Source organism: Hyposmocoma kahamanoa, unplaced genomic scaffold, assembly GCF_003589595.1.
Source record: "Hyposmocoma kahamanoa isolate Upper Pololo Valley unplaced genomic scaffold, ASM358959v1 296, whole genome shotgun sequence".
Taxonomy (NCBI): domain Eukaryota; kingdom Metazoa; phylum Arthropoda; class Insecta; order Lepidoptera; family Cosmopterigidae; genus Hyposmocoma; species Hyposmocoma kahamanoa.
In genome coordinates, this window is record NW_020653780.1 from 2,111,068 (window position 1) to 2,127,238 (window position 16,171).

A 16,171-nucleotide genomic window follows, 5' to 3' on the forward strand; every position below is an offset into this window, starting at 1 on the left:
GGTTGTGTCTGCAATCTGGGTTACAGAAGAAAGAGCAGAGAAGACAAAACCTGCATTTTAGCTGAGGAATGCCGTGAGTCTTTATTGTTGAAAAATTAAGTTGTCAAAGGTTCATATCTCGTTTTAAACTAAACAAATAATAAATCAACCATACCTCTTCTCAACCATAGATTAATTCTATATTTTAGCTCCTGTAAATTGCACAAGACCCAACGAGATCTGGAGCTCCTGCCCATCAAGTTGTCTTGCCGAGTCCTGTAGTGATGTTAATAACCAGCCGACTACTTGCAACGATTTAGTACACAACTGCCAACCGAGATGCATATGCGCAAAGGGATACTTCAGAAACGATAATCAAGTTTGTGTACTCGCAAAAGAATGTTGTAAGTATTGTTTAATAGATGCAATTTTGCTTATATTTTAAACAAACAAAACAAAACTGCCTCTGTCCCGGATTAGATTCCCGGGCCAAACTAAATCTTTGTAAGGCTTACATTTATTTATCTCGTGAGTTGGGTGTGTTTGTGGATATCTACCTTTTGTGTGGCCATGGCACTCGCGATGCAGAGTTTCCTTAGTACGGGGCTATGAGTGTGTCCGTGTGTTAAATGGGAGAGGCGGTATTCCCCGGCATTGGCACAGTCGGCCGTTGTAAGGGACTCAGGTTCAAGAACCGGCGTACAATACATGACCAAGACCGCCTTCTGCATTTGTGCTAGAAGCGACACACCACAGAAATCCAACCGCCTCAAGCTGCTAGCGAAGCTGACTGGAATTAACCCGTTTGCGGACAAAACAATTTGGATTATTTCTGTGGAGGCCACATCCCTCATGCCGGTGTCGGTGATCCAGATACTTCCGACGTTTCTCGGTTTCGTTTTTCACGAGACGAGAGACTTTCGTCATGCGGGATGGTAACGTCCACAAGAAATACCATCGATTGCGATCGATCCGATATCAAAATATCAGTATAGATCCAATATCACAATTTATGATTATTATTGTTATTATTATTCCATTACCTTCTACTATGGAGAATGTATTATATTACATTAATAATTGTATTTCGTACTCTTGACATAATAAGGCTACATGTGCAAAAGTCAACTTTTTAGAAGAGAGGTTTGAATTATTCTACGAGTACTAATGAAAATTTGTTGGTTACTTTTTTATGCCTAAATAGGAGAGTTATGTAATTTCACATGTACGTATATAATTTGTTTCATATTATTCGTATTACTTTGTGACTTGTAATAAAGGCACTTTTGACGTATTGTCACATTTGGCTTTGTTATGCCAATAGTACGATTTTTTTTCGTTCAACTGGTTCATTACAAACTAGTATTGCTTGGTTCGAGTCATTCTAATCCTTTCTTATCTTTGCTTTATTATGTTTATTAATATATATTTGGATCTTTTGGATAAAGCTGAATTCAATAGATTGCAATGAATAAACAGAATTTATAAAATTAAAATGTTCAATTTAAAATATCATCTGCAGTAGAGCTCCGTGTGAAAGAGTTCGTCCAGGGAAGTAGTGCCACCTTACCTACTTGGTGCTGGTGAAATTACAGGCACACGGGACTTGTCAACTTATGTCTGAGAGTGACGGGCGCAGTGGCAGTGCCCCTCAGATCTTTGCAATTAAAGCTCTGCATGACACTGCACCTGTTATGAACAGGCGTGTAGCTTATCACCAGGCGCACGACTTGGTCGTTCCGTCACTTGATATTATAAAAAAACGAAGTGTATTATTTATAGTAAGTACTAAATATACTTTTCAGCCACACCGGTTACGGAGCCACCAATTAAAGAGCCAGGTGAGTGATATTCTTTCTTTTCAAAAAAGCTTTAAATTTGTGATCATACTGAAAAGGACAAAACTTTCCAATACATATTATTATGTTATCATCGTTGTTTTTATTTACCACATTTTTTATAGTCTGCGGTTATAATGAAATCCCTGCCACATGTCCACAAAGATGTCCTCCTCAAGACTGCGAAGCCTTATATTTGAAGTACTTATGTGCGGCGAAAAACGAAAGTGAATCATGTGTACCTGGGTGCGACTGTAAAGAAAACTATCTAAGAAACGCTAGTAAAATCTGCGTACCCATTAAAGAGTGTCCCCCGGGTATGTATTTTTTAAAGATTGCTTCTACTCATTATATTTATTTTCTTCCTTCCTTCGTCCCTCGTTTCCTCACTGCTGAGGATCGTGACTTTAATCAAGTACAGTCAATGCCCTAGGATACGATCATTAGGTTCTGAGTATCTAGATTTATCTAAGCGTGAAGAAAATTGTTCAACAAACTTAACCTCTAACCTGTGATCCGTAAAATTCATTTAGATATGACTTCCAGTAGGGCAAGCACGAACAAGCGCGACTTGCGCGAGAGCGACATAAAGCGCGAGATGTCTATGCTACAACAGCAGTATCTCGTGCTTTCTGTCGCTCTCGCGCTCTCGCGATAGTCGCCCCTTATCGTGCTAGCCCTACAGATTGTATCATTAGATGATAAAACGGAACCTCATCTCTGGAGCTGTGTCGTCAGTACCACCGAGAGTAGTAGACCAGTGCGACGAGGACGGCTTGAAAAAGGTGGAAAAGAAAAAGAAGTACACTAGCCGTAACCTTAGTGACACCACCCCGACTGGCCCCAACCATCTATTGCGTCCAGCGGTATCGACGACGTTGCTATACGTGTCACGACTTCATTACTCCACAAAGTCTGCGGATATTGTGGAGTACATACGGGTGAAAGCCAAAGCTGCCCTGGCGGTCGAGTGTTGGAGTCCCGCTACAAGGTGAATTTTAATTAATTTGTGGCGAGAGTACCAACTCAACATCTGTAGATCTTCATGAAGGAGGACTTTTGGCCGAAGGGTGTCATGTTCCGGCATTTCCGAGGACGGCTATCGGACACCCACCTTGCGTCACACTTCGTGGTCTACGCGTATAAATAAATAAATAGTTTTTGTTAAATTATTACGTATGTTAATCTATAAGGTATGTGTTTATGGGTCTTTTGTAACCTGAAAATAAATAAATAAGTAAAATTAGTGAATGACGTTTTAAGAATATTTTTAGTCAATTTGATTTGATTGAAGAATAGAAATTTTAACCATAACGCTGGAAGTTTTTAAACACTTTTCCGTAGAATGCGTAAGAAGGTTCTCAGAACTAAACGGTGGGCTAGGCGGTTAGGTATGTTAGGGCATCGGCTGTACATCGTCAATAAATCTGTTCCAATCCACCCTATCTTCGATTAGGTGGAGTGTGATATTCACCGGTGCTGCCAGTCTTCAGCTACCTGGTCACACCATCGTTTCGAACTTCGTTGTTTAGGCCTTTTGCACTTTATTTTTCCCGTAACAATTAGTTTTTCAAAATGGTCAGCACTTTTGCGTTCTATGTAGCTAAAGAATCGTAGAATGCGGAGCAAACAGACGGAGGATAAACGGCAGCAATTCCTCAAACACGGATACGTTCGTGCGATGCGATGTGCAGTCCAGGTTACCCTTTAGTAGGCTAAAACTATGATTACTTTTTTTAATAAAACATTTATTTTACTAAATATTTTTTCTATGTCTTAATGAAAATAAATATATATTCTTACAGCTCCTTGGATAATTGTAGAACCGAATCCTCCAACCAATGAATCAGGTAAGCATTTTGAGGTGAAAAAGGGTTTATAGTGTAACAGCTACAAATTCTCCCTTTCCTTGCTCGAAATATTTTCTTCGTTAATTCTTTGTATTTCTAACATTAACAATTATAGCTAATACAAATTCCTTTAGGCTTTCTTCATCTAGCTCATTCAGTTCGTCCACATTGCCTAGTAGACCAGTAGACCACTACTATCGGTTGAATAAATTGCGGGCATTGTAAATAACTTAAGGCTTTTTTATACTACCAAGTAAAGTAAGCGACACGCCTGTCCATAGCAGTTGCAGTGCCACTTAGAACTTTAACTCGCTAAGATCTGAGGGCACTGCCACCGCGGCTACCCTGAGATATAAGTTGACAAGTCTCATGTGCCTGTAATTTCACCAGCACCCTTACCCTTCAAAACCGCAGTAAGTAATGGTCACATACTAATATGTTTACTAAGTATATTAAGGACTTTGTCGATTGTAAGATTAAGATTCTATTTAACAGTTTACATCGTTATTTTGTTAAAAATGGCCAAAGATCCACACCACCCATCCACCATTTTTTTTTTTTTACATTTTTCTCCAAACTTTCAATTTTATTTTATTGATAATGATGTGAAAAACACAAATTTCGGGCTTTCGGGTTCCGTGACACTGTAACATCATAATTTCTGTTTTTTAGGAACATTCACGTATTCAAACAAACAATATGCGTTACATACGTCATCGGACCACGTTTTTTCGCTTTAAGACAATTGATTTGACGTATTTACACAGAAAATAATAACAGTTATGTAACAATTGCTTTCAGGTCAATGTGGAGTGAACAAGACAATCGTTCCGTGTACATTTAAGTGTCCTAATAACTTCTGCCCAGAAAACGATGATCTCGTCAAATATGCCTGCAAACCTCCTCGCGGCTGTCCTTCAGGGTGTGGTTGCAAAGATGGCTATCGTTATAAGAGCTGTCAAGATGATACTTGCGTCTTGACCCGGGATTGTCGTAAGTACTATTTCACACGATTTTTGTTTTTGGGTTACCAATATAATTTTCTAATTGGTTCGAATATAAAAACATGAAAAAACTTTATTTCCCTGCAAAAATGGTGACCGTCAGGAACCTACCCTCTCGGTTTTATACATCAGCAGCCTCACCAGACCAATTCATCTCGAAGTAATTGTTAAACGCCTGCCCTTTATATTGTGGCAATAAAGAACTTTTCCTTTCTTAGTTTAGTTAGGCACTTTTTCGTAAAATTTTCAATCGGTTATATTTTTTTAGCTAATGTAGATATGAAGCGTATACATTTAATTCGTGAAGGTAGCAAATAGATAGCAATTATTGGTAATACATACTTATGGAAAATCTGCTCCCTTCATGCTGAACAAAGAGGCGACCAGCCATCCTGACGTCAGAATGGCTGGTCAAATTTTTTTTTAATTTCTCAGAATATATCATAGGTAGCAATTATTTAGAAAAGGTAGCAAATAGTAGCAAATAGGTAGCAATTCTTGAAATACACTCGGTGCCAGATGCCACAGGCGACCAGCCATCCTGTGACGGTCACGCAAAAATGTTGCTTTTGTGGTCAGGATCATACAGAAATCGGGTTTCCTTTATTTAAAGACATAAAGGGAACATTATATTTAAAATCTATAGTACATTTGAACCAAAATTCTACGAATTGATGATAAAGAATCTAGAAATTGGTAGATTTGCTAGATTATGTAAATAACACTATGTAGCATGGTATTTACATTGCCACGCAGTGGTATTTACATTACAGCAAGTAAATAGAGAAATTCGTAGGCTCTGCTGGTTCATTTCGTAGCTCAGTTGTGAGAGCGTAAGCTACGATATGGCAAAGGCGCTGGTTCGAGTCTAGCCAAATCGTAGGAATGTTTTCTTTGTGTTCGTGTCTTAATAATTAAGTAATATTAATTAACCAAAACTAAAATACTCCTTAATGTTCATGCGGTCAGACTTTTACAAGATAGTCAATCCTTAGCTATCTTTAAAATGAGAGTCAAGGATCACTATTTATCCTCAGTGCCATCCATTTTATATATATATATATATATATATATATATACCTATTTATATAGTCTGTAGTAACTTAATATTTCTGTTCTGTTTTTTTTATGATTTGGATACGTCCAAATCATAAAAACCCGTTATTGTAATTATTGTGTACTGTATTTTGATCTGCAGTAAGAAATTTCTTTTAGAAATAAGCAATACCTACCTTTTGTTTTTGTTTTCCGTTTTACTAAATGTAATTTGTGTTTTCTTGTATAATAAATAATTATTTATTTAAAATGCATGTTGTTATAAAAAGGCTGATTGAATATATTTGTTCTAGCTCCAGTAACCTGCACTAGACCAAACGAAGAGTGGAACTCCTGTCCACCTCTTTGTTTCTCAGACACTTGCGAAGATCGCAACAAAACACAATCTCAATGTTACGAATCCGAAGGATATTGCGATCCAAGATGCGTTTGCGAAAAGGGTTACTACAGAAATGCGAATCAGACGTGCGTACCTGCTTGCGAGTGTGGTTAGGGCATTTTGTTCTTGTCGCCTTTGTAAATACTAATACGATTTATTCAGTCATGGTTGTGACTAGTTAACTATGGTAAATAAAATGTTGAATAAAGTTACGAGCCTTTTTTATTGAGTTTACTCAACGTTGTAAACGAAGAGTTCATTTCAGTTAGTTTGAGTTAAAAGTTGGCGTGGATAATTCCCAATAATGTATAAAATAGGTCTTCGGTCAAAATGAGACAATTTTTGATTTATTAAAACCGACTTTAAATAGGGAGGAGGTTTTCATTCCGATCGTATTTGTTTTCTATGTATGTCACGAGATTATTTATTTATGTCTATCTTGTGTCGGTAATCCCGTATTAAATGTGCTGTTTTAAATAAGAATTTTATTTTCTTTTGATACTCCTCTTACTCAGTTTCCACCTTCTCCTTTCATCATCTACATATCGCATCCTTTTATACTACCACTTCAATACTTTTTTTTAATAATAATGTGTTAGATAACTACACTAGTTGCCTGGTCTTAAACTAAGGAATTCCCTGTACTATAAGTACCAGTGCTATGTACTATGAGTACTCTGAGGCACTTCCCAGAACACCTACACTAGAACAAAATTTAGAAAAGTTTATATCCCAAATCGATCCTACTGGGAATCGAACCCCGGACCTCCGCATCTAGCATCGACAGTGTTTACCTTTAGGCCATAAATATACCAGTTGGTATATTTGACGATCACATAGAAAAGAGGATGACATATAAATATATTGTTTACTTCTTCTATCAGCACTCCTGTGATTTTTATTTTTTTACCCCTTCAAAACCTTTGTACCATGAGAAATAGTTAGTAGAAAGGTACCAATAGCATTAGTAATTACAGCTCACTAATAATAATAACGCACACACTCAACATAGCCCCGCACTAGGGAAATGGACACACACATAGACAACTACAAATTACACCCAAACTCACGAGAGATATAAATGTAGGCCATACAAATATTTCTCCCGACCCGGGAATCGAATCTGGGGCCTCTGCGTGGCAGTCCGGCATGGTAACCGTTCGGCCACTGAGGCAGTTTGAACTAAGAAGCGATTCTATGACGCAGCATAGACACTAACATAAACAAAACAAAAATCCAATATCTATCTTCCAACCAAGAGAAATCAATTTCATAGTCAGGTCAATGAACAGGTTCATAGTGTACCTTACATTTAACCTTGGTCACGTCATTCTGACGTCATTTGTCCGAAGAATCAAGGAAAACTAATTAAATTAATGAATCAATGAACACTCATCCAAAAGGAAAGAGGAAAATACTGGATTAGTTAGTTAAGATGTTGCAGATTTGCTAGTCAAGATTTACCTTAGTCAAAAGTAGACGTTTATGAAATCTTTTTCTCATTATTTATTAATTTGTTAAACCAAATATGGCTAAGTGTATAGTGATTGCTTTGATTGCAACATTTTGGATTTTATTCATAAATAGTGAAGGTGAGTACAGTTTCATAGACAATTCTTGATAATAATAGGGTTGAACGCCACTTATCAGCAACCCTATAGCACTGCACCTTTGACACTGAAGCGTGGGGTTTCTTAGTGTATCTCTTACAATGCGCTTGCGCAATGATTAATCCTTTGCAAGTTATCGTATGAGATACAAAGCACTGCTTTTGGGCTACTAATAGCATTAAGTTCTCTATCAAGTCTACCACACTTGGTGCATGATACGAAAATATGCATTACATCAACTTTGATACAACGACATTATCTTTATAGTTGAAGTAGATAATAATTGAAGTTGAGTAAGTGATGATCTACTTAGGGTTGAATTCCCTAGTCCTATAAAAAACACAATTTTAGAAGCAGTAAGGATCCTTGTGAAAGAGTTTGTCTAAAAAGTATTGCCACCTTAGCTATTACTGTCACCAAGCAGTAATGTGAGCATTACTGCATTCCGGTTTTGAAAGTTAAGAGTGGTGGTGACATTGTAATGTCACATGGAACTTTTCAACTCATGTCTCAGGTGATTGACGAAGAGGCAGTTACTCTCAAATCTTTGTGATTTAAAGCTCTGAGTGCAACTGTTTTGGACAGGCGTGTCACTTACCTGCTCGTCCCGTCACTTATGTCATAAAAAAATTCATTTACTATAAAAGCTGTGCTGAAGCGTGGCCGTAAGTAGTTATAAACTCTTAATCTGCGTCTGAGTTTGTCCCAAAATATGACCATTTAGTAGAGACCCAAGTCTATAATATTTAACTGTTTAAGACTCTTAATTACCTTACTTGCAATGTTCCACAGTGGTTAAAGTGAAACGTTCCACATGCAAACATAACGAGATGTTCGTAGAATGTGTCCATTGTGGACCTAAAACATGTGAGGATCTGGGTAAACCAATACCGTGTGGAGGCGCCACTGCACTTTGCAATCCACATTGCGTCTGTATTGACGGTCATGTGAGAGATGTTAATCGGACTTGTATACCAAAGAAAGAATGTTGTAAGTTGTAGAATATAATATAACATAATTTAATACGTATCTATAAGAACTGCCTCAGTGGCCGAACGGTTACCATGCCGGACTGCCACGCAGAGGTCCCAGGTTCGATTCCCGGGCCGGGAGAAATAGTTGTATGGCCTACAATTATTTCTCTCGTGAGTTTGGGTGTAATTTGTGGTTGTGTATGTGTGTGTCCATGGCACCCGCGACACAGGGATTCTCTAGTGCGTATATATGTTGAGTGTGTGCGTTATTATTATTATTATTATTATAAGTAGCCTAGTTACTTATAGTAGCAGTAGAGCTCCTTGTGAAAGAGTTCGTTCAGGAAAGTACTGCCACCTTTCCTATTTCTGCCGCCAAGAAGTAATATGAGCATTACTGCGTTTCGGTTTGGAAGTCGTGCGCCTGGTGGTAAGCGACACGCCTATCCATAACATTTGCAGTGCCCCTGAGAGCTTTAAATCGCAAAGATTTTAGGGGCACTGCCATTACGCCCGTCACCCTGAGATATATGTTAACAAGTCCCATATGCCTGTAATTTCACCAACACCCTTATCCTTCTAAGCCGGAATGCAGTAACCCTCACATTATTGCTGTAATTATGAACAACATTGTATGTAGCACGTAATTTTTATGATACAATACAATTACAAAATACAATGTTTTTCATCATTATATGGCGGTAAAAAATACAATCCTCGAATCATTAAGCCCATCAGCCTTCGGCTTCGGGTTTCTGACAAATTCTCGTTAATAATTTCTTATTTACAGCCCTTAATACACAATGCGCTATTAATCTTAATTTATGACCTTGAAATTAGTTGCGTACTACCGCCGTAATATCTTACTCAATCGGTTTTCTTCTTATCGTATCCATGGCTATAACTATAATAATTGCCATCGTGGTGAAAGACCTTGCCAATCGGCGTAAAGTATTGAAAAGGAATGGTACGTCGATCGGGGAGGCTCCGTTCGTGCACTCAAGCGGTAAATTTATTTTAAACGAAGCAGAACCGTAAATGCCTACAGCGAAACCTTTGGTATATATACATAAAATTTACAATTTACTTATAAGTCTTAATTAACTGTCTTCGTGGCCGACATTTCGCATTTGATTGCTGATGGTCTTGACTGTGGCACCGTCGGACAATGGAAGATCGTATATTGTAAATTACTAAATAGTACAATTTTTGTTAACAATTTAATAGAGCTTTTTAGAAAATCCATAAAAGTTGTTCAACGCCATCTAGCGGCATCTTACATAAACTACATAGATTATTATGTTACCTAATAAAAGCCTTAACACTGCTATTTATTATTACTTTAAATACTGAAGGTCATGACACTTGTATACCAAATTAGTATTATTTTAATTTTTTTATTATAATATTAACTAAGCACTGTAACGTCCTACAGAAATGTATACTATGTATGTATGTATACTTTTATAAACCTATCTACAAAAAAACAGACCGTTGACTTTGACTGGAATTTTTAATTGATAATTTATTTAAGAATATTTGATTTTAGTAGAATACTTTGGATTTCCTGCAATACAATCTACCGGTTCCGTTTGCGAATTTTATCCTTAATTTGTTATCAACAGTTAAGAATAGCGATGATGTGCATCAAAGAGGAAAATATCGATATAGAAGGATAAAATTTTAAATAAATCACAATATATAATTTTATCTACGCGACGTCTCACGGCTTTAGACATAAAGAAAAAGTGATTGAATATTGCATTTTTCAAAGACTTCAAAAGTTGCTATCTTCATTTGGATATCCAATCGACCAAATGTAAAATAATCTCAGTAGAGAATACTAAAAACCGACCTCAAAAGTTCGTGGAATTGCTATTACCTATTAATAATATATATTTATAATAATATCTATTTGCCAAGGTTCATTGAAATCGGTTACCCGAAAATGTGCAAAACCGGATTCATCCCCTAGTTTGCCGCCCTTAGAGGTAGAATATTTTCTTTAAATTTAAATGGGATCAATACTGCGGTACCCTCTTTCCAACAAAAAAAATCATCAAAATCAGTTCACAAATTTCCAACAAAAAAAAAAAGAGTACATACAAAAAATACAAAGGAATTGACAACCTCCTTCCTCCTTTTTGAAATCAGTCAATAAATAATAAAAATATAACGCACACACTCAACATAACTCCGCATTAGGGAAACCCTGCCATGGACACAACATGGATAGCCATAAATTATTATTCCTGGCCCGGGAATCGAACCTGCGACCTCCGTGTAGCATGGTAAATTGGAAATCGGAAAAAACGACGATACAATATATAGAAAAGTTAGTTTTTCTACATTCACCTGGGAATCAAATCCGGAACTTTAGAGATGGCAACAACATGAAAACTGGTGTGTGAGCCACTTGACCACAGAGGTCGTCAAATAAATCAAAATAATTGAACGGTGTTCCCTTAATTATTCTTATCGTTGATTCACACAATCAAGAGGCAAAATTAGTAACTGTATACTTAATTTTTTTATATTACTTCACTTGCAGCTAGTTGCGGTGGCGACAACAATGCAACCTCTGGCTGCGGTAATCACTGCGGCAACTCCTGCTCTGACTACAAGGAAAATAAGACTTGTTTAACTGGTTGCCGATATAATAGCTGTGATTGTAAACCAGGTTACGTGCACCATGATACTCTGTTCAAATGTGTTTTGCCAGTTGATTGTTGATGTGAGTACATTGTCTTATTTTATTGGTTATTTCTAAGCACTGTCATCAAAAACCGACTTCAGGGGGTTCTCAGTTCGGTTGTATCTTTTTTGTGTATGTTAAGTGATAACTCCGACATTTGTGAATCGATATCGATGATTCTTCTTTTGTTGAAAAGGGTGTACCTTAATAGTGGTTTCATCCAAATTCGAAGAAAACATTCCATCTCTAAGGGAGACAAATTAGGAGAAGAATCCAGTATATAGGATTTAACTTACTTACCGATTCCAATAAAACTTGGCAAATATATAAAGAAGACAGCTGTTTAAGAAAAACTTAAACATATAATTTAAATAAACACTAATAGTAATAGTACAATTTAGTAGTATTAATATATTAAGAATATGGCAATTTTCCGTTTTTATTTTGGTCAGGCAACATTGTATTTTCTTCTCTTCTGTCGAGATTCGCTCTGGGCCTTTTGGAGGGAAAAGTGTCGTTTTTATTTTGACTTTCAATTATTTGATGAAATCTAGTTTAAAGTGGAATAGAATAGTGCTATTGTGCCTTAATCGAAGATTAAAACGCGAAATTATACGAATCTCGAACTAAAATCGGCCCGTTCGAAGGAATCCCGAGTCAATCCAAGCACGCCGCCTCAAATTGCCTATCCTCTTTGTGGTGGCCATATTTACAGAAATATAATTAAACTTTTATGTTTTCGGCTGAAGGACTTTGTTTCCATGGCCAGCAATAATTTAAAAAAAAATCTCTTCTCTCAATAATCCCTTGTAACAGCAGTTCTAAATATAAGTTATTTTTGGAAATACAGTCCGCATTAGTAAATTCAGCTTGCATTTTATTTATGCAACAGCGAAAGGGAATAAGCAAACTTATGGAGGTCGGTTTTAGTATAAAAAATATAATTATAATTATTATTGTAATAGATATTTGCCAACGTAGGTAATTTTTTCGCCGTGTACTTATGGTTTTCAATTATCAACTTTCCGCTTAACTCGAATTTGAATTAAGTAAATAAAATGCAGTCAAAAGCAAGTTTCTAGAAAAAGTATTCGGTCAATCATTAACATAATTCTAAAACCTATCTAAGGCAATAATATCGTGTCAAACCTAAATACTTTTGTAATTTTACTAGTATTTGCTCATTATTAGTTTTCATTACAAGAATCTTTCTGTTGCTATCAAGGCAACGCAAATTTATTAGTTTTTCAATAATTTATTTTGCAAAATACAATGACTAGACATAACTCTTTAATATGAATGTAAAAAGAAATTTAAATGTATCTTATTTACTTTACTTTTTAGTAGCATTAGAGGTTTTTTTGAAAGAGTTCGTCCAGGGAAGTACGGCCTACCTATTTCTGCCGCCAAACAGTAATGTCAGTATTACTTGAAGGGTAAGGGTGCTGGTGAAATTACAAGCCCCTTAAGACTTGTCAACTTACGTTTCAGGGTGACGGGCGCAGCGGCAGTTTGCGACTTAAAGCTCTGAGTGATACTGCAAGTGTTATGGACAGGCGTGTAGTTTACCATCAGGTGCACGACTTGTTCATCCCGTTAACTGATATTATAAAAAAAAAAAAAATTCATAAATGACAAAAAAAATTGGAAAAACCTTTTTGCAGCTTTTTCTCAAAACGCTGTTTTTAATATTACAGTGTGTTGATTTGACACGGTAGAATATCTGATCATCAGTTTCTGTATTTTTTGTTTTTAAAACAACCACACCAATCACCTGGTTTCAAATCAGCAAATTTCCTGTCACCAATACCAGAGCAACGGAATTCACTTCGGGGCACAACCCAGAACACCTAGACCAAAACCAATTTAGAAAAGTTTCCTAAATTGGTCCAATCTGAAATGAAATCCGAGACCTCCACATCCATTGCCCACAGTACAAACTCTTGGGCTACCGGGAACATCAAAACTGTTCGTTAGTCGTAGAAGAAACGAATATATACGATTTTAGATCCTAAACAGTACTTTCATTTCCGAGACTAAAGTTAATTCCCTACAATAGTTAGCCCTATTACTTAGTAAGGTGCAAGATGAAAATAGTAATTATAATTACTTGTAAAAATTGCAAAAACAGGATTTTGTATAATATTTTCACTAAACAAATATATTGTGTTATCATAGATCTCATTTAAATGTGTTATTTTGTGCAGTTTTATAGTATCTCAATTATATATAAATTAATCGTATAATAAATGGTATATATAAATTACAAAAGCACACAAAATAATCAAATAGCTAACTGTCCTTTTTCTATACATTGCATGCGGAAAAGATGGAAAGAGATCCATTACCTACGTCAATTTCAAGAAGCTTATATTATAAACTTCTTGGTCATTTTCAATTGTTCGAACCACAAGTGATTGAAATATTTAGAACAAAGAAACTATAGAGTCGCTTTGATTTTAATTTTATTTTTAAAATTATTTTTTTATCAAACGTAAACGTTAACTAACAAAATATTGTTGTACTCGTTTTACGACTTGGGATTCAGAAGAACAAGTCAGAAAATACGTTTGCCCGAAAGAACGTCAGCTCGAATGTTCATAATATCAAATGTATTATTTTAGGAAGATTACAAAACAAAAGCTAATTTTGTCTTTGCGAAAAGCATCAAAATCACTCGAAAGCGTTAAGGTTTTATTATACATCGGTTTTCGGAATTACGGATATTGAGTTTACGTTTAGGTGGAATATCGGTACATTTCTTATAGGACACGCTTATTTTCACATTTGTAGTAATATTTGTATGTACGTATCTGCCCAACTCTTTATTATTTCTTTAAGTGAATTTGTACAAAATTCGACATAATAATATATATAAAAAATAATTTCTATTTACGATAAAGGTTACTCCATTACTCTTGTGTTCAAGTAATTTTTAGTCGAAACTAAACATGATGCATTTTGTTAAGTTTCCAGTAGAAGCTGAATATGGTGTTTTTGGGCCCTTAAATTGTTGTAAGTAAAATTAGGCAGTACTGCAATGGCGTTACAATTTAAATTAAATGTTTTAGTTTTTTATATTTCGTTACATGTCACTACGTTTGTATAGGTTAACCTCGGACATTTTTTCGTCGTTTTTGTATTAGACCCGACGTCCATTTGTTGGTAGGTCAATGATTATAATGGAGTTTTTGGCACCGAAGGTGTCCTGTCAAAGATTCCACTGACGCGGGTAAAGGAAAAGGTAGTTCATATTTTGATCCAGTTTGAGCTGTCAGCAAATAATATTACGAGATTATACCTCTGTTCTTTTTATACCTGGCTGTCTTATTTATTTCACTCTTTACTGACTTTTCAGTGACCCAACACACGGTTCATGCAAGACCTCTGTACATGCGTTTGTACAGGGTTAGCTCAATAAAACAACGTTTGTTGTTTCACGTACGCGTGCGATACACGCCCGCTCCCACCACTGCCTCGTGTCGTCATGGCGGGAACGGCGGGCCGCAGTGTGACATATATTGTCTATGGTACTTTATGTCAATATACTGCATCTCTCCCTTTCAATAAAATTAATAAAAATTTTAATAACATATATGATTCAGGAAAGGAAACTATTTTTCCCGATTTAAATCGCGTATATTTGTTATTTCAAATAAATCTTTATTTTGTTTTTTTAAACCTTTGGTTTGTTTGAAAAAACAAATATACGCGATTTAAATCCGGAAAAATAGTTTCATTTCCTACGTGTAACAATCGCGAAAACTTAAGAACTCGATATGTATGTTTTGCATATGTGTGTTGCAGCCACTTGAATGATCAGTAATGCAATAATTACTTTTTAATAATAATTAATAAAAAAAATTATTTATTTAATTTAATAATTATATGCTATACATAACTGCAAAATAACTGTTATTTGTGTAATGGCCAAATGTAAGTAAAAGGTATTTATTCCAATTATGTGGTAGACTAAGACGTACATTCAAAAAATTTTTTTCGGTACCTAAACATGTACCTTGGTAGGGTACAACAATCTATTAAACAGAACTATTATCAACGATAGACCACGATAAAAGATATTCGCCTAATATGTAATACAAACTCACATTTACATACATTTACACACATTACATTATTAATATGCATTCATATTGTTGATCAATCATTGAACATTGAATTTAACTGCCTCCGTAGCCGAACGGTTACCATACCGGACTGCCACGCAGAGGTCCCCGGGTTCGATTCCCGGGCCGGGAGAAATATTTGTATGGCCTACATTTATTTCTCTCGTGAGTTTGGGTGTAATTTGTGGTTGTCTATGTGTGTGTCCATGGCACCCGCGACACAGGGTTTCCCTAGTGCGGGGCTATGTTGAGTGTGTGCGTTATTATTGAATGAATGAATAATTTAATTATTAATTAATTATTGTTGCCTTCCATTATAATATCAATTAAACGATCAGGCGCTAAGCCAGCTTGCGTAAAGTTATAGGTAGGTAGTAAGTGCAGGTTACACGGGGTAAACGTGTTTATTTAGACTAGCCTGGTTGTTCTACTTAGAAACACTAGAATACAAATTCCACTAGACTGCCTTACCACTTAAATAATATCTATACCTATTTCTTGACATACTTAAGAGCATTCTTTTCCGTTAGAATTAATAAATTAAAGTACCTATTAGTAAAGTATCTACTCGATCTTATTCAGGTATATTATTACACGTCACATCACACCAATACGAAATGATTATGTGAATGAAAACACTTGAAGGTTGATCAGCCAGT

The 16,171-nt window shown here is 35.9% G+C and overlaps 1 protein-coding gene across 1 annotated transcript; it reads left to right on the forward strand.

Annotated features, from left to right (window-relative positions):
- Positions 1–3: 3 nt before the first annotated feature.
- Positions 4–6,336, forward strand: LOC113229235 (keratin-associated protein 16-1-like; the record flags this gene model as incomplete). Its single annotated transcript, XM_026462762.1, has 7 exons — positions 4–73; positions 189–383; positions 1,785–1,820; positions 1,943–2,134; positions 3,623–3,667; positions 4,469–4,660; positions 6,021–6,336. Coding segments are annotated over 7 exons (930 nt in total), but the record flags the coding sequence as incomplete, so codon positions are not given.
- Between the last annotated feature and the right edge of the window lie 9,835 nt (positions 6,337–16,171).